This window comes from Eleutherodactylus coqui, chromosome 7, assembly GCF_035609145.1.
Source record: "Eleutherodactylus coqui strain aEleCoq1 chromosome 7, aEleCoq1.hap1, whole genome shotgun sequence".
Classification (NCBI taxonomy): Eukaryota; Metazoa; Chordata; class Amphibia; order Anura; family Eleutherodactylidae; genus Eleutherodactylus; species Eleutherodactylus coqui.
The window spans coordinates 181,978,873-182,004,306 of record NC_089843.1 but is presented as its reverse complement, the minus strand read 5'-3'; the positions used below and the strand labels follow the sequence as shown (position 1 = coordinate 182,004,306).

General features: G+C 47.1%; 1 protein-coding gene across 1 annotated transcript in view; it reads left to right on the top strand.

The window, feature by feature from the left end:
• NPFFR2 (neuropeptide FF receptor 2) overlaps positions 1–25,434 on the top strand; it is a 238,814-nt gene that overhangs the window by 148,393 nt on the left and 64,987 nt on the right. Inside the window, exons 2-3 of the mRNA XM_066574898.1 lie at positions 15,463–15,791; positions 22,938–23,037. Coding sequence (XP_066430995.1) covers positions 15,470–15,791; positions 22,938–23,037 — 422 coding nt within the window. The 5' untranslated portion in view covers positions 15,463–15,469. The remainder of the gene's footprint in view (positions 1–15,462; positions 15,792–22,937; positions 23,038–25,434) is intronic.

Genomic DNA, 25,434 nt, shown 5'->3' with positions numbered 1-25,434 from the left:
CCGACGAACAGTGGTGTGCAACCTTTGTCGCGCAAAGCTCAGCCGGGGAGCCAACACCAACAGCCTCACCACCACCACCATGCGCAGACATATGATGGCCAAGCACCCCACAAGGTGGGACGAAGGCCGTTCACCGCCTCCGGTTTGCACCCCTGCCTCTCCCCCTGTGCCCCAACCTGCCACTGAGATGCAACCCCCCTCTCAGGACACAGGCACTACTGTCTCCTGGCCTGCACCCACACCCTCACCTCCGCTGTCCTCGGCCCCATCCACCAGTGTAGTTCAGCGCACCGTCCAGCCGTCGCTTGCGCAACTGTTGGAGCGCAAGCGCAAGTACGCCGCCACGCACCCGCACGCTCAAACGTTAACCGTCCGCATAGCAAAATTCATCAGCCTTGAGATGCTGCCGTTTAGGGTTGTGGAAACGGAGTCCTTCAAAAGTATCATGGAGGCGGCGGCCCCGCGCTACTCAGTTCCCAGTCGCCACTACTTTTCCCGATGTGCCGTCCCAGCCCTGCACGACCACGTCTCCCGCAACATTGTACGCGCCCTCACCAACGCGGTTACTGCCACGGTCCACTTAACTACGGACACGTGGACAAGCACAGGCGGGCAGGGCCACTACATCTCCCTGACGGCACATTGGGTGAATTTAGTGGAGGCTGGGACAGAGTCAGAGCCTGGGACCGCTCACGTCCTACCCACCCCCAGAATTGCGGGCCCCAGCTCGGTGGTGGTATCTGCGGAGGTGTATGCTTCCTCCACTAAAGCACCCTCCTCCTCCTCCTCCTCCTCCGCAACCTCTGTCTCGCAATAAAGATGTGTTAGCAGCAGCATGTCGCCAGCAGTCGGTGTCGCGCGGTGTGGCAGCACAGCGGTGGGCAAGCGTCAGCAGGCCGTGCTGAAACTACTCAGCTTAGGAGATAAGAGGCACACGGCCCACGAACTGCTGCAGGGTCTGACACAGCAGACCGACTGCTGGCTTGCGCCGCTGAGCCTCCAAGCGGGCATGGTCGTGTGTGACAACGGCCGTAACCTGGTGGCGGCTCTGCAGCTCGGCAGCCTCACGCACGTGCCATGCCTGGCCCACGTCTTTAATTTGGTGGTTCAGCGCTTTCTGAAAAGCTACCCACGCTTGTCAGACCTGCTCGTAAAGGCGCGCCGGCTCTGCGCACATTTCCGCAAGTCCCACACGGACGCTGCCACCCTGCGCACCCTGCAACATCGCTTTAAGCTGCCAGTGCACCGACTGCTGTGCGACGTGCCCACACGGTGGAACTCTACGCTCCACATGTTGGCCAGGCTCTATGAACAGCGTAGAGCTATAGTCGAATTCCAACTCCAACATGGGCGGCGCAGTGGGAGTCAGCCTCCCCAATTCTTTTCAGAAGAGTGGGCCTGGTTGGCAGACATCTGCCATGTCCTTGGTAATTTTGAGGAGTCTACCCAGGTGGTGAGCGGCGATGCTGCAATCATTAGCGTCACCATTCCTCTGCTATGCATCTTGAGAAATTCCCTGCAAAGCATAAAGGCAGCTGCTTTGCGCTCGGAAACGGGGGCGGTGGAAGACAGTATGTCGCTGGATAGTCAGAGCACCCTCCTGTCTATTTCTCAGCGCGTAGAGGAGGAGGAGGAGGAGCATGAGGAGGATGAGGAGGAGGGGGAAGAGACAGCTTGGCCCGCTGCTGACGGTACACCGGCTGATTGCCTGTCATCCTTTCAGCGTGTATGGCCTGAGGAGGAGGAGAAGGAGGAGGAGGAGGAGGAGGATCCTGAAAGTGATCTTCCTAGTGAAGACAGCCATGTGTTGCAAACAGGTACCCTGGCACACATGGCTGACTTCATGTTAGGATGCCTTTCTCGTGACCCTCGCGTTGCACGCATTCTGGCCACAACGGATTACTGGGTGTACACACTGCTCGACCCACGCTATAAGGAGAACCTGCCCACTCTCATTCCCGAAGAGGAAAGGGGTTCGAGAGTGTTGCTATACCACAGGACCCTTGCGGACAAGCTGATGGTAAAATTCCCAGCCGACAGCGCTAGTGGCAGAAGGCGCAGTACCGAGGGCAAGGTAGCAGGGGAGGTGCGGAGATCGAGCAGCATGTACATCCCAGGCAGTGCAACAGTCTTTAAGGGCCTGGACAGCTTTATGGCTCCCCACCAAGACTGTGTCACCGCTCCCCAGTCAAGGCTGAGTCGGCGGGAGCACTGTAAAAGGATGGTGAGGGAGTACGTAGCCGATCGCACGACCGTCCTCCGTGACGCCTCTGCCACCTACAACTACTGGGTGTTGAAGCTGGACACATGGCCTGAACTAGCGCTGTATGCCCTGGAGGTGCTTGCTTGTCCTGCGGCTAGCGTCTTGTCGGAGAGGGTGTTTAGTGCGGCTGGGGGAATCATCACAGATAAGCGTACCGGCCTGTCAACCGACAGTGCCGACAGGCTAACACTCATCAAGATGAACAAAGCCTGGATTTCCCCAGACTTCTGTTCTCCACCAGCGGACAGCAGCGATACGTAAGCAATACGTAGGCTGCACCCGCGGATGGAAGCTACGTTCTCTCTCACCATCCAAAACGGGGACATTTCTGCTTCATCAATCTGTGTCTAATATTCCTCCTCCTCCTCCTGCTCCTCCTCCTGAAACCTCACGTAATCACGCTGAACGGGCAATTTTTCTTAGGGCCACAAGGCTCACTCATCTAATTTTTCGAAACAATTTTTATATGTTTCAATGCTCTTAAAAGCCTTGAAACTTTAACTTGAACCAATTTTTCGTTAAACTGGGCTGCCTCCAGGCCTAGTTACCACTTAAGCCACATTAACCAAAGCGATTAATGGGTTTCACCTGCCATCTTGGTTGGGCATGGCCAATGTTTACTGAGGTACATTAGTACTGTTGGTACACCAATTTTTTGGGGCCCTCACCTACAGTGTAATCATAGCAATTTGTATGTTCTTCGCCTGCACTCATGGTACAGAAGTGTGTGTGGGGTTGGCCTACACTTTAGCTACATAAATGTAACTTGGGCCTTGGCTATACTAAGGCTACTGAAATGGAACTAAGACTGCGCTCCCACTATACTGCTGCTTCAGAATTGTTACTGGGGCCTGTCTTGAGTGCTACTATTGCTGACATGGAACGAAGACTGCGCTTCCGCTATACTGCTGCTTCGGAATTGTTACTGGGGCCTGTCTTGAGTGCTACTATTGCTGACATGGAACGAAGACTGCGCTCCCGCTATACTGCTGCTTCGGAATTGTTACTGGGGCCTGTCTTGAGTGCTACTATTGCTGACATGGAACGAAGACTGCGCCCCCGCTATACTGCTGCTTCGGAATTGTTACTGGGGCCTGTCTTGAGTGCTACTATTGCTGACATGGAACGAAGACTGCGCTCCCGCTATACTGCTGCTTCGGAATTGTAACTGGGGCCTGTCTTGAGTGCTACTATTGCTGACATGGAACGAAGACTGCGCTCCCGCTATACTGCTGCTTCGGAATTGTTACTGGGGCCTGTCTTGAGTGCTACTATTGCTGACATGGAACGAAGACTGCGCTCCCGCTATACTGCTGCTTCGGAATTGTTACTGGGGCCTGTCTTGAGTGCTACTATTGCTGACATGGAACGAAGACTGCGCTCCCGCTATACTGCTGCTTCGGAATTGTTACTGGGGCCTGTCTTGAGTGCTACTATTGCTGACATGGAACGAAGACTGCGCTCCTCCTATAATGCTGCTAGTGATATGTTAGTGTGGCCTGTCCTAATGCTACGGCTGAAATGTTACGAATTATGGGCTCTGCCTATACCGCTGCTAATGGTATGTCTCTGGGGTGTGGAAACAGAGGCTTCCCAAAGACATGATGGCGGCGAGGCCATTTCCCACCAACGCGGTTACTGTTAAGGTGCATATAACCACGGACACGTGGAGAGGACACGTAGTGCCTCAAAAACATCCCCCTCCTCCTCCAACAGGGAAAACATTCTTGGCAAATGCCTTTGCATTGGTTCGTCTGGTGGCAGTCCAAGAATTTCACCTTTACCGACACTACAAGAGAGCCCCCCCACCATCCCCCCGCCACGGCCCACTTAATCCTGGCCACATTCCGAAAACCAACAAAATAAAACCGCGCTACTAGGTCCGCAGTCACCACCACATTACCACCAACGCGGTTACTGATAAGGTGCATATAACCACGGACACGTGGAGAGGACACGTAGTGCCTCAAAAACATCCCCCTCCTCCTCCAACAGGGAAAACATTCTTGGCAAATGCCTTTGCATTGGTTCGTCTGGTGGCAGTCCAAGAATTTCACCTTTACCGACACTACAAGAGAGCCTCCCCCCACCATCCCCCCGCCACGGCCCACTTAATCCTGGCCACATTCCGAAAACCAACAAAATAAAACCGCGCTACTAGGTCCGCAGTCACCACCACATTACCACCAACGCGGTTACTGATAAGGTGCATATAACCACGGACACGTGGAGAGGACACGTAGTGCCTCAAAAACATCCCCCGCCATGGCCAACTTAATCCTGGCCACATTCCGAAAACCAACAAAATACAACCGCGCTACTAGGTCCGCAGTCACCACCACATTACCACCAACGCGGTTACTGTTAAGGTACATATTACCAGTCTGACTGGGGCATGCAGACACCTTGACAGAATGAATAGTGTGTGGCACATAGGTTCCCCATTGCTATGCCCACGTGTGCAGCTCCTGATGGCGGTGGCACAGGATTATATTTCTCATTGCTTCTGTACAGCATTGTGGGCTATCGCCCCGCCCCTTTTAAAGAGGGTCGCTGCCTAGCCATGCCAACCCTCTGCAGTGTGTGCCTGCGGTTCCTCCTCATGGCAGACGCACTTATAAATAGACATGAGGGTGGTGTGGCATTAGGGCAGCTGAAGGCTGCGCAGGGACACTTTGGTGTGCGCTGTGGGGGGGAGGGGGGGCGGTTGGTCAGCATGTAACCCAGGAGAAGTGGCAGCGGAGTGTCATCAAGGCAGTGATTGTGCTTTGTTGTAGCTAGTGTGGTGCTTAGCAAAGGTATGCCATGCTAATGAGGGCTTTTCAGAAGTAAAAGTTTTTGGGAGTGGGGGGGGCCCACTCTTGCCGCTATTGTGGCTTAATAGTGGGACCTGTGAACTTGAGATGCAGCCCAACACGTAGCCCCTCGCCTGCCCTATCCGTTGCTGTGTCGTTCCCATCACTTTGTTGAATTGCCCAGATTTTCACACATGAAAACCTTAGCGAGCATCGGCGAAATACAAAAATGCTCTGGTCGCCCATTGACTCCAATGGGGTTCGTTATTCGAAACGAACCCTTGAACATCGCGGGAAGTTCGTTTCGAATAACGAACACCCGAGCATTTTGGTGTTCACTCATCTCTAGCGAGCACCAAAATGCTCGGGTGCTCGTTACTCGGGACGAAATTATCGCGATGCTCGAGGGTTCGTTTCGAGTAACGAACCCCATTGAAGTCAATGGGCGACTCAAGCATTTTTGTATATCGCCGATGCTCGCTAAGGTTTCCATTTGTGAAAATCTGGGCAATTCAAGAAAGTGATGGGAACGACACAGCAACGGATAGGGCAGGCGAGGGGCTACATGTGGGGCTGCATCTCAAGTTCCCAGGTCCCACTATTAAGCCACAATAGCGGCAAGAGTGGGCCCGCCCCCTCCCAACAACTTTTACTTCTGAAAAGCCCTCATTAGCAATGCATACCTTAGCTAAGCACCACACTACCTCCAACAAAGCACAATCACTGCCTGCATGACACTTCGCTGCCACTTCCCCTGGGTTACATGCTGCCCAACCCCCCCCCCCTGCATGACCCAGTGTCCACAGCGCACACCAAATTGTCCCCGCGCAACATTCAGCTGCCCTCATGCCACGCCACACTCATGTCTATTTATAAGTGCGTCTGCCATGAGGAGGAACCGCAGGCACACACTGCAGAGGGTTGGCATGGCTAGGCAGCGACCCTCTTTAAAAGGGGCGGGGCGATAGCCCACAATGCTGTACAGAAGCAATGAGAAATATAATCCTGTGCCACCGCCATCAGGAGCTGCACACGTGGGCATAGCAATGGGGAACCTATGTGCCACACACTATTCATTCTGTCAAGGTGTCTGCATGCCCCAGTCAGACCGCGGTTTTTTATAAATAGTCACAGGCAATTACAACTGGGAATCCCCAACTCCGCTATGGGAATTCCGTGTGCACGCACAGCATGGGTGGCTCCCTGGAACCCACCCGCTGTACATAAATATATCCCATTGCAGTGCCCTGGACAGCAGAGCTAACGTCAGGTTAAATGCAGGTGGGCTTCGGCCCAAACTGCATGCCCCAGTCAGACTGGGGTTCTTTAGAAGTGGACACATGTAGTTACAACTCCGTGTGGACCGACAGCATGGGTGGCTCCCTGGAACCCACCGGCGGTACATAAATATATCCCATTGCAGTGCCCAGCACAGCTGATGTAACGTCAGCTGTAATGCAGATGGGCAAAAAATTAATTGGATTACACTGTAGGCGAGGGCCCCCAAAAATTGGTGTACCGACAGTACTAATGTACGTCAGAAAAATTGCCCATGCCCAACCAAGAGGGCAGGTGAAACCCATTAATCGCTTTGGTTAATGTGGCTTAATTTGTAACTAGGCCTAGAGGCAGCCCAGTTAAAATAAAAATTGGTTCAGGTGAAAGTTTCAACGCTTTAATGAGCATTGAAACGTATAAAAATTGTTTACAAAAATTATATGACTGAGCCTTGTAGGCCTAAGAAAAATTGCCCGTTCGGCATGATTACGTCAGGTTTCAGGAGGAGGAGCAGGAGGAGGAGGATGAATATTATACACAGATTGATGAAGCTAAAAGGTCCACGTTTTTGATGGTGATAGAGAACAATGCTTCCATCCGCGGGTGCAGCCTACGTATTGTTTAGGTATCGCTGCTGTCCGCTGGTGGAGAAGAGAAGTCTGGGGAAATCCAGGCTTTGTTCATCTTGATGAGTGTTAGCCTGTCGGCACTGTCGGTTGACAGGCGGGTACGCTTATCTGTGATAATTCCCCCAGCCGCACTAAACACCCTTTCCGACAAGACGCTAGCCGCAGGACAAGCTAGCACCTCCAGGGCATACAGCGCGAGTTCAGGCCACGTGTCCAGCTTCGACACTCAGTAGTTGTAGGGGGCAGAGGCGTGACACAGTCTTGCTGGGGAGCCAGAAAGCTGTCAAAGGCCTTAGAGAGTGTTCCCCTGCCTGATCTCTACGCCTCCCCTGCTACATGGCCCTCGGAACTGCGCCTTCGGCCACTAGCGCTGTCGGATGGGAATTTTACCCTCAGTTTGTCTGCCAGGGTCCTGTGGTATAGCATCACTCTCGAACCCCTTTCCTCTTCGGGTATGAGAGTGGAAAGGTTCTCCTTATACCGTGGGTCGAGCAGTGTGTACACCCAGTAATCCGTAGTGGCCAGAGTGCGTGTAACACGAGGGTCACGAGAAAGGCATCCTAACATGAAGTCAGCCATGTGTGCCAGGGTACCTGTACGCAACACATGGCTGTCCTCACTAGGAAGATCACTTTCAGGATCCTCCTCCTCCTCCTCCTCAGGCCATACACGCTGAAAGGATGACAGGTAAGCAGCATGGGTACCCTCAGCAGTGGGCCAAGCTGTCTCTTCCCCCTCCTCCTCATCCTCCTCATGCTCCTCCTCCTCCTCCTCCTCAACGCGCTGAGATATAGACAGGAGGGTGCTCTGACTATCCAGCGACATACTGTCTTCCCCCACCTCTGTTTCCGAGCGCAAAGCGTCTGCCTTTATGCTTTGCAGGGAACTTCTCAAGAGGCATAGCAGAGGAATGGTTACGCTAATGATTGCAGCATCGCCGCTCACCATCTGGGTAGACTCCTCAAAGTTTCCAAGGACCTGGCAGATGTCTGCCAACCAGGCCCACTCTTCTGTAAAGAATTGAGGAGGCTGACTCCCACTGCGCCGCCCATGTTGGAGTTGGTATTCCACTATAGCTCTACACTGCTCATAGAGCCTGGCCAACATGTGGAGTGTAGAGTTCCACCGTGTAGGCACGTCGCACAGCAGTCGGTGCACTGGCAGATTAAACCGATGTTGCAGGGTGCGCAGGGTGGCAGCGTCCGTGTGGGACTTGCGGAAATGTGCGCAGAGCCAGCGCACCTTTCCGAGCAGGTCTGACAAGCATGGATAGCTTTTCAGAAAGCGCTAAACCAGCAAATTAAAGACGTGGGCCAGGCATGGCACGTGCGTGAGGCTGCCGACAGGGAGATATAGTGGCCCTGCCCGCCTGTGCTTGTCCACGTGTCTGTTGTTAAGTGGACCTTGGCAGTAACCGCGTTGGTGAGGGCGCGTACAATGTTGCGGGAGACGTGGTCGTGCAGGGCTGGGACGGCACATCGGAAAAAGTAGTGGCGACTGGGAACTGAGTAGCGCGGGGCCGCCGCCGCCATCATACTTTTGAAAGCCTCCGTTTCCACAACCCTATACGGCAGCATCTCCAGGCTGATAAATTTGGCTATGTGCACGTTTAACGCTTGAGCGTGCGGGTGCGTGGGGGCGTACTGGCGCTTGCGCTCCAACACTTGCGCTAGCGACGGCTGGACGGTGCGCTGACAGACATTGCTGGATGGGGTCGAGGACAGCGGAGGTGAAGGTGTGGGTGCAGGCCAGGAGACGGTAGTGCCTGTGCCCTGAGAGGGGGGTTGGATCTCAGTGGCAGGTTGGGGCACAGGGGGAGAGGCAGCGGTGCAAACTGGAGGCGGTGAACAGCCTTCGTCCCACCTTGTGGGGTGCTTGGCCATCATATGTCTGTGCATGCTGGTGGTGGTGAGGCTGGTGGTGGTGGCTCCCCGGCTGATCTTGGCGCGACACAGGTTGCACACCACTGTTCGTTGGTCGTCTGCACTCTCAGTGAAAAACTGCCAGACTTTTGAGCACCTCAGCCTCTGCAGGGTGGCATGGCGCGAGGGGGCGCTTTGGGAAACAGTTGGTGGATTATTCGGTCTCGCCCTGCCTCTACTCCTGGACACCGCACTGCCTCTTGCAACCTGCCCTGCTGCTGCCCTTGCCTCCCCCTCTGAAGACCTGTCCTCAGTAGGCGTAGCAAACCAGGTGGGGTCAGTCACCTCATCGTCCTGCTGCTCTTCCTCCGAATCCTCTGTGCGCTACTCCCTCGGACTTACTGCAATTACTACTACCTGAGTGATAGACAACTGTGTCTCATCGTCATCGTCCTCCTCACCCACTGAAAGGTCTTGAGACAGTTGCCGGAAGTCCCCAGCCTCATCCCCCGGACCCCGGGAACTTTCAAAAGGTTGGGCATCGGTCACGACAAACTCCTGCAGTGGGAGAGGATTCGGAACCCTTGCTGCCCATTCTGGGCAGGGGCCCGGGAACAGTTCCTGGGAGTCTGCCTGCTCCTCAGAATGTGTCATTGTAATGGAGTGAGGAGGCTGGGAGGAAGGAGGAGCAGCAGCGAGAGGATTCAGAGTTGCAGCTGTGGACGGCGCAGAACTCTGGGTGTTCGATAGATTGCTGGATGCACTTTCTGCCATCTACGACAGGACCTGCTCACACTGCTCATTTTCTAATAAAGGTCTACCGCGTGGACCCATTAATTGTGAGATGAATGTGGGTACGCCAGAAACGTGCCTGTCTCCTAATCCCGCAGCAGTCGGCTGCAATACACCTGGATCAGGAGCTCGGCCTGTGCCCACACCCTGACTTGGGCCTCCGCGTCCTCGCCCGCGTCCACGTCCTCTAGGCCTACCCCTACCCCTCAGCATGGTGTATTACCAGTAGTGCAGAAACAGAACGCTGTAATTAAATGTGCCGCTTATTGGCCTGTGGTTGGAGGCTGACTTTGCTTACGGAACGCACAGCAGAGCCAGGAAAGAATTTTGCGCAAGCCTGCTGTAACATTTAGCTGGCTGCGTATGAATTAGGAGGACAACTACCCCCAACACAGACCCAGTACACTGAGGACAGTCACAGGCAGCCCAAATAGATTTTTTTTTCCAAATGTTTTTGGAAAGGCCCACGGCCTATATACACTAAATATGTCTTCTGTCCCTGCCTCACCACTACTGGCCCTGGACTATGTAAAATTACTGCAGACTGTTTCACTGTGGACAGGAATACAGCGGTGATGTAACAGGCAACACAGAGCCAGGAAAGAATTTTGCGCAAGCCTGCTGTAACACTTAGCTGGCTGCGTATGAATTAGGACAACTACCCCCAGCAAAGACCCAGTACACTGAGGACAGTCACAGGCAGCCCAAATAGATTTTTTTCCCAAATGTTTTTGGAAAGGCCCACTGCCTATATTCAATAAATATGTCTTCTGTCCCGGCCTCACCACTACTGGCCCTGGAGTATGTAAAATAACTGCAGACTGTTGCACTGTGGACTGGAATACAGCGGTGATGTAACAGCCAACACAGAGCCAGGAAATAATTTTGCGCAAGCCTGCTGTAACACTTAGCTGGCTGCATATGAATTAGGAGGACAACTACCCCCAGCAAAGACCCAGTACACTGAGGACAGTCACAGGCAGCCCAAATAGATTTTTTTCCCCAAATGTTTTTGGAAAGGCCCACTGCCTATATTCAATAAATATGTCTTCTGTCCCTGCCTCACCACCACTACTGGCCCTGGACTATGTATAATTACTGCAGGGCGCAATGCTCTGCACGGCCGATATACAAAAAAAAAAAAATGTGCAACACTGCAAAAAGCAGCCTCCACACTACTGCACACGGTTAGATGTGGCCCTAAGAAGGACCGTTGGGGTTCTTGAAGCCTAAAATACTCCTAACACTCTCCCTATAGCAACTCCAGCAAGACAGCACTTTCCCTGATCTCTGTCAGAACACATCTGTGGCGAGCCGCGGGGGGAGGCCGATTTATATACTCGGGTGACACCTGATCTCGCCAGCCACTCACTGCAGGGGGGTGGTATAGGGCTTAAACGTCGCAGGGGGAAGTTGTAATGCCTTCCCTGTCTTTCTATTGGCCAGAAAAGCGTGCTAACGTCTCAGAGATGAAAGTGAAAGTAACTCGAACATCGCGTGGTGCTCGTCACGAATTTCGAGCATCTCGAACACGCTAATACTCGAACGAGTATCAAGCTCGGACGAGTACGTTCGCTCATCTCTACTGCCTGCATGACACTCCGCTGCCACTTCTCCTGGGTTACATGCTGCCCAACGCCCCCCCCCCCCCCGCACGACCCAGTGTCCACAGCGCACACCAAAGTGTCCCTGCGCAGCCTTCAGCTGCCCTCATGCCACACGCTGGCCTCATAGCCACACCACCCTCATGTCTATTTATAAGTGCCTCTGCCATGAGAAGGAACCGGAGGCACACACTGCAGAGGGTTGGCAGGGCCAGGCCGCGACCCTCTTTAAAAGGGGCGGGGCGATAGCCCACAATGCTATACAGAAGCAATGAGAAATCCAATCCTGTGCCACCTCCATCAGGAGCTGCACACGTGGGCATAGCAATGGGGAACCCATGTGCCACACACTATACATTCTGTCAAGGTGTCGCATAGCTCAATCAACACTGCAAGGGGAAAGCCGTCTGCGCTCTACCCCCTACCCAAATCAGTCAATGTCTTTGTGCCAGACAGGTCAAACACCGCGATGGGAGCTAAGTTTGCACCAACAGCATAGGTGGGTCCTAGGAAACCCAAGACATGAACCAAAAATTGATCTGACCGGCCAAACATGGCAGACTTGCACCGCGCCCACGACATAGGCCTCGGCCCACAGCTTCAGCAATCCTAGGGAGGAAGCAGACTTTCACTGCACACAGGACATAGGCCTCTGCACAAACACTCAGCAATCGTGGGCCTACAGCGGATTCCAATGCTAGCGTAGCTGTGCACGTTTCATTAGCGCTGTATTGCTCCTGTAGTTTGTCCCAATGCAGTGCCCCGGATAGTAGAGCTAACGTCAGATTAAATACAGGTGGGCTTCTGCCCACATTGCATGCCCCAGTCAGACCTGGGTTTTTTATAAATAGTCACAGGCAGGTACAACTCCGCAATGGGAATTCCGTGTGCACCCACAGCATGGGTGGCTCCCTGGAACCCACCGGCGGTACATAAACAAATCCCATTGCAGTGCCCAGCACAGCTGAGGTAACGTCAGATTAAATGCAGGTGGGCTTCGGCCCACACTGCATGCCCCAGTCAGACTGGGGTTTTTTATAAGTTGACACAGGCAGGTACAACTCCCTAATGTGAAGTCCGTGTGGACCCAAAGCATGGGTGGCTCCCTGGAACCCACCGGCGGTACATAAACAAATCCCATTGCAGGGCCCTGCTCAGCAGAGCTAATGTCAGATTGAATGCAGGTGGGCTTCGGCCCACATTGCATGCCCTAGTCAGACTGGGGTTCTTTATAAGTAGACACATGCAGTTAGAACTGCGTGTGGACCGACAGCATAGGTGGGTCCCAGGAAGCCACCTGCGGTACATAAATAAATCCCATTGCATTGCCCAGCACAGCTGAGGTAACGTCAGATGAAATGCAGGTGGGCTTCGGCCCACACTGCATGCCCCAGTCTGACCGGGGTTTTTAATACATAGACACAGGCAGGTACAAATCCCTAATGTGAAGTCCATGTGGACCCAAAGCATTGGTGGCTCCCTGGAAGCCACCGGCGGTACATAAACAAATCCCATTGCAGTGCCCTGGACAGCAGAGCTAACGTCAGATTAAATACAGGTGGGCTTCAGCCCACACTGCATGCCCCAGTCAGACTGGGGTTCTTTATAAGTAGACACAGGCAGGTACAACTCCGTGTGGACCGACAGCATGGGTGGGTCCCAGGAAGCCACCGGCGTTACCTAAATAAATCCCATTGCATTGCCCAGCACAGTTGAGGTAACGTTAGATTAAATGCAGGTGGGCTTCGGCCCACACTAATAGTGACCCAGCAGACACGCAGTACACTGAAGACGGTCACAGGCAGCCCAAATATAGTATTTTTCCCCAAGTTTTTTTGAAAAAGCCCACTGCCTATATAGCCAGTATACCTCTTTCCCTGCCTCACCAGTACTGCCCCTATACTCTGTAAAATTACTGCAGACTGAGGACGCTATGGTCTGCTTGCCCAATGTAGAAAAAAAAAATTGTGCAACACTGCTAAAAGCAGCCTCAACAGCACTTCACACGGTCAGATGTGGCCCTAAGAAGGACCATTGGGGTTCTTGAAGACGAATATAACACCTAACACTCTCCCTATAGCAGCTATAGCAAGACAGCACTTTCCCTGATCTCTGTCAGCATGCATCTGTGGCGAGCCGCGGGCGGGGCAGATTTAAATATTCGGGTATCATCTGATCTCCCCAGCCACTCACTGCAGGGGGTGGGATAGGGCTGGAATGTCACAGGAGGAAGTTGAAATGCCTTCCCTGTCTTTCTATTGGCCAGAAAAGCGCGCACATGTCTCAGGGAAAGAAATGTAATGGAGTCGAGCACCGCGTGGTGCTCGTCTCAAGTAACGAGCATCTCAAACACCCTAATACTCGAACGCGCATCAAGCTCAGACTAGTACGCTCGCTCATCTCTAATAAATAGTGATGATTGATTGATGAAATATTCGGTTCAGGAGCACCCGACCAAATTTTCAAAAAATTATCGTGAATCAAGATGAATGATTCCGACTCCCATTGAAATCAATGGAAGTGAAAATTTGCTTCAATAGTGTGTGTTTGTTGCTAGTACTATTGCCTTTCAGTGCTGGGGTCCTAGGTTCAAATCTCATCATCTTCAAGTCAACATCTTCATGACTTTGAAAAACTCCATTCAGATTTTGCCCTTGTTCAAATTTGAACCTGCAATTCAAGCACTGCAAAGTATAGCCACCAATCTTGTCTGTTCTGTTCCAGTGGAGGACAAGAGCAGGAAGAATAAACACAAAGAGAGCATACAAACACATTTCCAGATGTTGCCCTTAGGCCTTAGTCACACGGGCGTTTTTTCGCGCGATTTGCGCATCGCATGACGGATGCGCATGCGCAAATCGCGTGACCGGCGCCGAAAAATCGGCCGAAAAAATGCCCGAAAATCTGCTCCTAGCCGCATTTCATTAGAAACGGGCCGGAGCTGTCCAGCGCATTGCATTCAATGGAGCCGGCAATACAGCCAGCTCCATTGAAAGCAATGCGCTGCGGGCGAGCCCGGGATGAATAAAAAAAAATTGTATACTCACCTTTCCGCTGCAGCCGGAGTTCTGCCGCGGAGTATACAATTTTTATTTTAACACATTTTAGGATGAATTGCAGGGAAGGGCTTATATATTTAAGCCCTTCCCGACAATTCATCCAGCGCTCGCCGGCAGCCATTGCTTTCAATGGAGACGGTTGTATTGCCGGCTCCATTGAATTCAATGGGCAAACATCGTTCTTCTCTGCCACAGCTGTTACAGCTGTGGCAGAGAAGAATGATTTGTATTCTATATGTTCTCAATGGGGTCGGCGCTGCTGCCGCCGGCCCCTTGAAGCGCATATAGAGAAGAGAACAGGAATCGCAGATCGCACATAGGTGCGATCTGCGATTTCTGTTCTATAATTTATCGGACGAGCGCATAAAAAGCGCTCATGTGTCCGATACCATTGCGAAGCAATGGTTTTAAAAAAATCACCGGACGCATGCGCATGCGCAAATCGCGGCTAAAAACGCCCGTCTGACTAAGGCCTTAGTCAGATTTGAGCCTACAACGCCAGCAAGGCAACAGTGCTAATGACTGAGCCATAATGCTTGTTCTTCCTGTTTCTTCTTCCTCCCCCTTCTCCACTGGAGAGGGAGAATAAAATGATAGCAAATGAGATGAAAAATGAGGTAAATCAGTAGTAGGAGAAGAAGTAGAAAGGGTGAAGGACAAGGAAAAAAAGAAAACGAAGAAGGAGATGAAGGACACACACACAATTTTATTCGTAAAACCGATACGGTTTTTAAAACGTCAGCTCTATTTCAATGCCCAACAAATTACAACGAGCAACACTAGTCATAAATAGTTAATTAACTATGTCAACATTGATAAATCCCACCTTTCCAACATACCATTTTAAAATGCAGTGGCACCTTTAAATTCTCCGTTTTGGTCCATTTAATAGGCATTACTGTTGATGTGATGGAACCAGAGTTTGAGTCTTTACCAGAGAAGAATGTCAACCTGTTGTACACTTTGTGTTTGACATACTATATATAATAAAAAAAACTTCTTAAGCACAACAAATATTTTATTGCTTGACTATAATTTAATGTTTTGGTTTAGTTTTTTTTTTTTCTAAACGTTTGAATTTTCGATGATTTATAGTTTGTGTTCTCAGCAGTTCTACAGTGTTAAAAATACATAGAATTAGGAGATTTCTTTTAAACTGATTACTTTTTTTTATCTTTAGGTTTACTATGAATGAAAAGATGGACATCAACATGTCTTTGATATGGACGCCAAAGAAAACCATCAACAGGAACCAGACTAACACAGAAGGAAACATAACTTATGTAGATTTCTATCTCCATCGACCCTCTGTGGCAGCAGTGTTCATTATCTCATACTTGCTCATCTTTATCTTGTGCATGCTAGGCAATGGAGTGGTGTGCTTCATTGTTCTCAGCAGCAAGCATATGAGAACAGTTACTAATCTCTTCATCTTGAATCTTGCCGTCAGTGATTTGCTAGTTGGGATTTTCTGCATGCCGACAACCTTGTTAGATAACATCATTGCAGGTATTTCATTCATTATATTGTACTGGAAAATCAAAATGTTTTATGTTTAAATCACGAGAGAATTCCCTGAATTTTGATTATGTATCTGTTCATTGTTATATTATTATTGACGTTAGCATATACGCTATAGATAATTAAATAGAACATATCACCTGAAAGTGACATATAATAAAAATGTAAATTATTCAAAAGAATTTTTAAAACAATTATCTAAAATAGTTATACAAAAAATGCTTTCCATATTAAAAAAAATTCTCAAGTATTTCAGTTTTTACATGCATACTAGAGCATAAACAATAGACTGGCAATTAATGTTTTCTGCAGCTCACTAGTTGGCTTTGCTGTATAGATTGGAGCAGAGTCATCGAAAGTCAGGGGATTTAATGATGGAGGACAGCAATATTGTATAGCTGGAAACCTGAAAAGGCAGGATAGTAACATAATACACACAGATAAGGCATTGTATGCATTTACCCTATAACTCCACGGACTCTGATGAACGAGCATGTGGCATCTCTTTTTGGATGTTATATTAACAAATCTTATGACCATTAAAGGGCTTGTATCATATTAAAAAAAGGGGTTGTGTCATTTTAGGAAAACATGGTCTCTTTCTTCGAGAAACAGCGCCACTCTTCTCCAAGGTTTGTGTGCAGTACTACAGCTGAGGCTCATTTGTTTGAATGGGACTCAGCTGCAGTACCAGACAAAGTCCATGGACAGGAATGGCATTGCTCTAGTAAGAAAGCAGCCATGGTTTTAACTCCCATCCATTTTATATATAACAAAGGATACACACTCCACTTCACTCTCTATACAGACAATACAAGAAAAAACGTGTGGCTCCAATATTACAGATTTATGTTTTTAAGATAAATATAAATAACAAAACCATGGATATATTTTAACCCCTTAACAACACAGGATGTAAGGTTATGTACTGCAGATTCGGGGTGTGTATGGAGGGGGACCGCGGGGTGATCTCACTCCATACAACGCGTGCACTGGCTGTTTCTTACAGCAGGCACCCACCTACAACAGCTCCAGTAAGTCACACGGCTCATCGGAGCTGTTAACCCTTTACATGCCACCATCAATTCCGACAGCAGCATTTAAATCCCCCAACCAATGTTCCGGAGGTCTCGTACGGTCCCCTGCGATAAGATCACAGATGTCATGGCAGCTGGGGGCCTTTTGAAAGGCCCTAAGACTGTCTTAGCAGCATGCCTATGAAGCCATGCCTTGAAAAGAATGCTTGTCAGATCGTGGTATGATGTAATGCTATGGCATCACATCATACTGCAGCAGCGGTTAAAGCATCACAAGTTCTTGTTTTCTTTGAGGACTAAAAAGTAGAAATTAGGTTTAAAAAAGTTTCACTAGTTATTAAAAAAGGCTAATAAAAGTTTGAAAAAAAACCTTTTGCCCTTTAAATAATAAAACAAAAAAGCATATTCAATATCGCTGGGTCCGTAAAAGTCCGATCTATCAAAGTAACACATTATTTACGTCACACAGTGAACGTCATCAGAAAAAAAAAGAACATCAGAAGTGCACTTTTTTGGTCACCTTATCTCCAAAAAAAAATGTTATCAAAAGTGATCAAAAAGTCGTATGTACTCCGGAATGGTACTTTGGAAACTTCAGGATGTCCCGCACAAAATGAGATGCTGCACAACTGTGTTGACGAATAAATAAAAAAGTTATAGCTGTCAGAAAATGGCAGCAGAAAATAATTTTAAAAAATGTAATATCTTTGAAAAAAAAATAAAACTAGTACAGCAAAAATAAATTGTATATATTTTGTATCGTAGTATTCATACTTACCAATAGAATAAAGTTATCGGGTAATTTTTGTTGCAGTGTGTACGCTGTAGAAACGAGATGCACCCAAATATGGCAGAATTCAATTTTTTTTCCATTTCACTCGACTAAGAATTTTTAAAATGTTTTTCAGTACAGTACGTGTTACATTAAATAGTACCATTAAAAAATGCAACTCGTAAAAAACAAGCCCTCAGACATCTATGTTGAGAAAGAAATAAAAGAGTTATGATTTTTTTTAAAGGGGGAAGGAAAAAACAAGAATGGAAAAAAAGAGGTGGTCCTTAAAGGGTTAATATTGGTAATTACCTCTAAGGTGAGGTTCACATGTACAATGAATCAAATAGGGAGCTAGGGTGCCTTATTGCTATGATAGCAGAGTATAAATGGTAAACAATAGGGACTCTCCTGTATGGGCAATAAAAGGGAGTTGCATTTATAATGTGATGTATATCAATAATCCAGGAGGCAAACTGTATCAGGTTCAGTTTAATCCAATATAGATATCAGTAAAGCATTTTTATTTGCAATGAAAGTGACACCTTCAGACTTTCATGAGTTAACCTTGACAGTAAAGAAGTGGCAGCTCGAAACAGCTAATGTTGACAGTCAAAAAGGCAGGGTGAGAAGATGGGTGTTATAAGCATAAAGATGGTAATTAAATCCAAACCAGCTGATTGAAAAAAGTGTAAACTCTAAATAGAATGTGAAAAATCAGGAAATAAACAGAAGCATTAGTTGCTTGTACGTCAGTATGAGACACAATATCCAACAAAAGATGTTTTCTTATCTATCTGGGAGAATTGTTAGGCCAGCTTCACATGCGTGCATTCCTATTGTGGAATCCATGATCGGCGTCCGCGCAGAAAATCTGCAGCAAAACGCACGCATTGAAAGCCATGTAAAAGCGTTTTTTTGCTCACACTCTAAGATGCAAATTGCGTATTCCGCGAGCAGAGGAATGTATGTACGCACATTAACACGCTTGTCTGAATGCACCCTAATGCTAGGCACTCCTTTAGGCATTGAGGCCAATAGCCCTAAAAGCCCATCTAGGTTTCAATAAAAATGCCTGAAAGGGCATTTAGGCTGCCTAATTGAAGGGGGACTGGGGACACAAGTAAGTCCCTCTGCCTTGGCCAAAATATTTAGATTAAGGGCTGGAGTTGAAAATGAAATCTTTTTCCATGATAAAGAAAAGTCTGGCTGATCCTCTCTTAGTCACATATTTGGGATCTTGGCAATTAACACTAATCAGCATATGGGTAATGAGCGTCTTGTTTTGTCTGCAATGCCCAGAGTGGTTATATGTGTTCTAAGGAAGATGGCAGGCGGGATGCAAGAGGACCGCATTTAGATTTTGTTTTTAATTCCTTATATCCCTAGTGTACTTCAGTAAGCATTTAGATTCTCCAAAGCATTCTGACAGGGTAAGACTGTAAAAGACTTCAAAATATAGATTTAAGCAAGTTATTTTCCTGTTTACTACAGTTAAAGCTTTATATTAGACAGATTAATTGTATATCCGCAGAAAATGCCACATTGACTCATACCTACCTACCTACCTCTCGAACCCCCATCAACAAATGTAGCAATTCTTAAACGAGTATCCATCATGCCACAAATGTTTGTTTGGCACAATAAACATTCATACACAATTATCGGGATGACACTGCTCCAATACAAAGTAAATAAGCAGCTGGGCTATGTAAACTGTATGGTCATGGAACACTAATGCCATAGTGCACCTCAGAGGTCTAGTTAACACTTGCTACATACATCTGTATCAGGGGAACTTGGGTCTGCTATGCTCATCTCTCCATTCGTAGAATCGTAGAATGGTAGAGTTGGAAGGGACCTCCAGGGTCATCGGGTCCAACCCCCTGCTCAGTGCAGGATTCACTAAATCATCCCAGACAGATATTTGTCCAGCCTTTGTTTGAGCACTTCAATTGAAGGTGAAATCACCAACTACTGTGGTAACCTGTTCCACTCATTGATCACCCTCACTGTCAGAGAAAGATTTTTTTCAATATCTAATCTGTGTCTCCTCCCTTTCAGTTTCATCCCATTTCTTCTAGTCTTTCCTTGTGCAGATGAGAATAGGGCTGATCCCTCTGCACTGTGACAGCCCTTCAGATATTTCGAGACAGCTATTAAGTCTTCTCTCAGCCTTCTTTTTTTGCAAGCTAAACATTACCAGATCCTTTAACCATTCACCATAGGACATGATTTGCAGACTGCTCACCATCTTGGTAACTCTTCTCTGAACTTGCTCCAGTTAGTCTATGTCTTTTTTAAAGTGGGGTACCCAGAACTGGACACAGTATTCCAGATGAGGTCTGTCTAAGGAAGAGTAGAGGGGGATAATTACCTCACATGATCTAGACTCTATGCTTCTCTTAATAAATCCTAGAATTGTGTTTACCTTTTGCTGCTGCGTCGCATTGTTGACTAATGTTCAGTCTATGATCTATTAGTATACCATTCAAGTCTGTTGGAGTCACAGAAATAGCTGGACCAGTTCTTCTAGTAGGATGATGGTCATTGTAAACTGCTTTGTGGGAAAGATTCAGAATTCTAAATTGAATTCTAAAGGAAAGGGCAATCGGTGCAATGACTAGTACATGTTTGATGCATTAGTACAGTGTAGCAATTTGTAATTACATTGCATATTGGAAAGTAATAGACCATATAATTATAGAGTTGCAAGGGACACCAGCTACATCCTCACATGGGAAACAATATTCAAAAACATTATTATTTAAGTTCTAGACATGAGCGAGCACCCAAATGCTCGAGTGCTCGTTACTCGAGTCGAACTTTCAGTGATGCTCGAGAGTTCGTTTCGAGTAACGAACTTTATGAAGTCAATGGGCGACTCGAGCATTTTTGTATATGACTGGTGCTCCGCTAAGGTTTTCATTTGTGAAAATCTTAGCAAATCACCAAAGTCATGTAAAAAACACAGAAATGGATAGGGCAGGCGAGGAGCAACATGCAGGGCTGCATTTCGGGCTCCGAGGTCTCACTATTAAGCCACAATAGTGGCAAGAGTGAGACACCCCCCCCCCCCCACTGTCAGCATAACGATCATTCTCCTCTGCCACAGCTGTAACAGCTGTGGCAGAGAAGAACGATGTTAGCCCATTGAATTCAATGGAGCCGGCAATACAGCCGGCTCCATTGAAAGCAATGGGCTGCCGGCGAGCGCGGGATGAATTTTTGGGAAGGGCTTAAAAAAATAAGCCCTTACCTGAAAAAGAAAGATTTTAGTGTAAAAAAGAATAAAAATGCAGGCATTCTCTTCAATGGAGCCGCTGCTGCTGCCGGCGACTCCATTGAAGACAATGGTCCGCTGGCACACCTGAATTCTTTTTCAGGGAAGGGCTTTACATATAAGCCATTCCCTGGAAATGAATTAAAAGTGATTTAAAAAACAAAAAAATAGATACTCACCTCCCTTCAGCTGCTGGGGCACAGCCGCGTCTTCTCCTGCTGTCCCCTGCACTGTGGTGCTGAACTGCTGTCATTCAGCTGAGAGCTGCGCTGAACCAATCAGAGGCAGCATTCACTCACCCATTCATGAATTCATGAATGGGTGTGAGTGAGATCTGCCTCTGATTGGTCAGGCTGTGACCAATCAGAGGCAGCTCATTCAGCAGGCGGGGATTTTAAATCCCCAGCTGCTGAATACTACAGAGAGCAGTTCAGGAGAACTGCCAGATGGCCGCAGCTGAACTCCGTCTGCCGGGACCAGGTGAGTATATATATATTTTTTTATTTTTACACATTTCTGGATAAATTGCATGGAAGGGCTTATATATTTAAGCCCTTCCCGAAAATTCATCCCGCGATCGCTGGCAGCCCATTGCTTTCAATGGGCTAACATCGTTCTGCCGGGGCAAGGTTAGTATAATTTTTTTTTTTACTTTTTACATATTTTAGGATGATTTTCAGGTAAGGGCTTATATTTTAAAGCCCTTCCCGAAAATTCATCCCACGCTAGCCGGCAGCACATTGCTTTCAATGGAGCCGGCTGTATTGCCGGCTCCATTGAATTCCATGGTCAGTGCTCGTTTAATCGAGACGAGCACCGCGTGGTGCTCGTCTCGAGTAACGAGCATCTCTAGCACCCTAATACTCGAACGAGCATCAAGCTCGGATGAGTATGCTCGCTCATCTCTATTAAGTTCCATTTGACTATCGTAATACTGTATTTTGTTAAAAGATCAGAAAACATTTACAGTTATGGGATAGTTATTATGAATTCTAAAAGACTTTCAATTAAAAAGGCCTTATGCACATTGCAGTTTCATGTGCAAAAGTCTCTACTGTGGCACATAGAAGGCCCAACGGTGGCATTGTAGTATAGGATGGATTCCATGTATGTTATGTAGAGAGAATTTTTCAATATACCCTGCTTCCCCGAAAATAAGACTTTTTTTTACATGTATAGATGGTTGGTCACTATTTAAATTCACTTTTTTTATTAACTGTAACTAGGGCCTAATTTTGGATTAGGGCTTATAGTTCAAGCATCCTGAAAAATCATTATGTATCCTGAAAAATCCCGAAAAAGCATGCTAGGGCTTATTTTCAGTGTAGGTCCTATTTTCAGGGAAACAGGGAATATGCCATCTGATAGAGTTTGCCACATTTCTTTCATTTGTGTGGAATTCAAGGCATAAAAGGATATATAAAGTTTTGCTCTATGCAAAATGCGGACATTAGGCCCCATTTTAATTACAGTATTTCCCTTTCAATAAAGTTTGCTGAGTTGCACGTGAATACATTGTACTGGTGAAAGATCTCCCTTCGTACCTTTGCCTGCTAGATTTGCTAATTGATAACATTAAACTGTTATATAAATCTAAATTAAGAACAGCTTGTGGAAATGACGTTAGCAAAGTGGAATACTTCATTTGTGTCAATATGCTAATCTGAATTTTTAAGAAAGGCACGTTTTGTGAAAGTTTAGAATGGTCTATATGGTAAAGTACATAATAATATGCTGTACAGTAGATAGATGTTTAATAATGTTTATAATTTAATGTCTTTGCATATATAATATACAGGAGACATTTAATGTGAATGGAAACAATAATATGAAGTCTGGTTTAATTATAAAGGAATTAAAAGGTCATTTAAAAGTGTTAATGTAATGGGCTTCAAGGTTGTGTACAAAATGTTTATTAGGATAGAATTCTTAATCCTATAATGCATTTGTGATTGCCACCTTCCACATATTGCTGGTTTTAATGGATATTTTAATCTGTATTCCTAGCACCAATTATAACTGTCATTTATTTTTCTTCATAGGTTGGCCTTTTGGAAATACAATATGTAAAATGAGTGGTATGGTTCAAGGGATTTCAGTTTCTGCCTCTGTTTTCACATTAGTGGCGATAGCTGTGGACAGGTGAGTGGTGCATAAAATCCACATTTTCTTTCAGTTTACAAACCAATCTATGTCAGGTGTCATACTGTATACTATGTTTAATGTTACATTTCTGAAAGTCATTGGAAATGTACAGAAAGGTAATTATATGACACTACTTTGATTATAATAAGCAGACCATGGATACGTGAATAGTAAAAAAAATACCAAAGATATATGGTGAATTCGATTAGGTTCAAACGTTTGTTGGTCAAGTAGAGAGGTTGGGTGGTATGCTATTAACTGTTAGTGCATCACTTGTATGCAGGACTGTAGCTAACGTACTATAAGTTAAAAAAAAATACAAATTACCCTTACCTTTTGTTTTTTTCTTTTTTGGCTAATTCTTACTATTACACTCCGTGTTTATAGAACCTTCTGAGCTAAAAAAAAAAAAAAAAAAGGTTTCTACAGAAATTCACTAACAGAGTGGAAATCCAGAACAGCAACCTTCTCCCTTTCAAACATATTAACGCTTTTTTCAAATAATTGATTACTGTAACTGTGCCTAAGGGCCCTTTTACGTGGGATGATAAATCGTTCAGATTCCTGTATCCAGCAAGAATCACAATGATTTTGTTCAGTGTAAATATATGTTCTGACTGAACAACGGATGAGAATTTATTCCCTTCTCTTTTGATGTTCTGTTTCTGCATTCAGTGGTGTATTGGCTCATGTAAAGAGGCAGTCGTTCATCTATGAACGACTGCCTGTTCACTGTGAATGGAGGCAGGCAGACTGGAACGATTCCAGGCCCGGTTTGTCTCTGAGTGATGCTTGTTCCTGTGTAAAAGCACAGATAAGATTATCATTGGAAGGATGTGTTGTTAATTGCACCCAACAGATTGTCCTGTGTAAAAGGGCTGCAACTCTATTGACCAGAGAATTTAATGAACAATACTGTCATATGGTGACTAAATAATGCTTTTTTTCAAGCCATCTGCTCTTCAGTATTTTTTTGAAGAACAGAGATACTGTAGGAAAAGACTCCAGCATGTAAAGCAGTAAGGTGATGTTAGGAAATGTTTCTGTTTTCTCTTGTGCTGGCATCTTTTCTTATTTTTAATTTTTTAAAAGATGCACATGGGAAATAATCTTCTAAATGGGATGAGACCTTATATGCAGTGGATATGTGAACATACCCTAAATTTTTGCTTGATACCTTATAACTTCCTCTTTGTAGTCAAGCACCCTAAAACACGCACACGGGTATCACCAGGGTCACACGGGACTCACACCAGTTTCAGGCAGCTGACCCTGTGCTAACGGGAGGTAGAAATGGCCCTACCTAAGCAGGGACATTGTCCCAATAAGGGCAGCCCAGCGGTCTTCGGATCTGGGCCCTAGCTGATCCTAGGAGCCATGTACCAGAACAGGATGCATTCACATGCCACATGACAGACCCAGAATACACTGCACACAACATGCAACCACTAGTACCAGATTGGAAGCTGAATATAAATACCAGGTATTAGTTGACATGTTGTACAATATGTTGAAAGCTAGCAGGCCACTTCACAGCTCCTGGTTATACTGCTAGTCCCTACACTAACCAGGAGTCCAGCAGAACTGGACACCGTTCACACTGCACGCTGCAACAGGACAGGACACAGATTGCAGGACACACAGCAAACTAACATAAAACTGACAGAATTTAAACGTACAAACGGACATGAACCTGATCACACTGCAACCCTCACCAGACAAGCATTCATGACTGCTCACCTGAGGGGCCATACAGACTGACCAGGGGCTGGGTTTATATGTGAGCACAGATCCAGGGGATTGGCTAGCAGAAATTACCACACCCATCCAGCTCAATCATTAACCCTGAGAGTGCTGTGCTGCTGGAAACACAATAGAACAACATATCTCAGCAGCACACGTAATATTGTCATTCCCAAAGAGGACATCATTTGCTCATAGTTTTGGGACCTCCAGAATTGCTTACCTACCTTCATCTGACAGGTTATACCCCAAATATTTAACCGTTTGCTGACCGTATTGGAGTTTCTACCTGTTTACTTTATGGCCTTGCTCATAAAGAAACCTCAAGAGTGCGACTGTGTCCCCCCCCCTCCCCAATTCTCTCCACTGTCTGCTGCTGGCTACCAACATACAGTAGTAGCTGACTACCTCCAAGAGGCTGGAACTGGGCTAAGTGTGCTGACATAGCCTGGGAGAAAATTGTTGGAGGTTCACAGCAGCCCTGAGGTACTCTGGTGAAGGTATACCTAATTTTATCATAATATCTCATCTCAACAATTTTACTGGACATATTCGAGACTACATAATTTGACATTTCACAGGCTTATTTGTCTCTAGGTCTGTTATAACTGGTTCAGAGAGGGATTCCCTGTGGGTCCGGCCATTAACCCC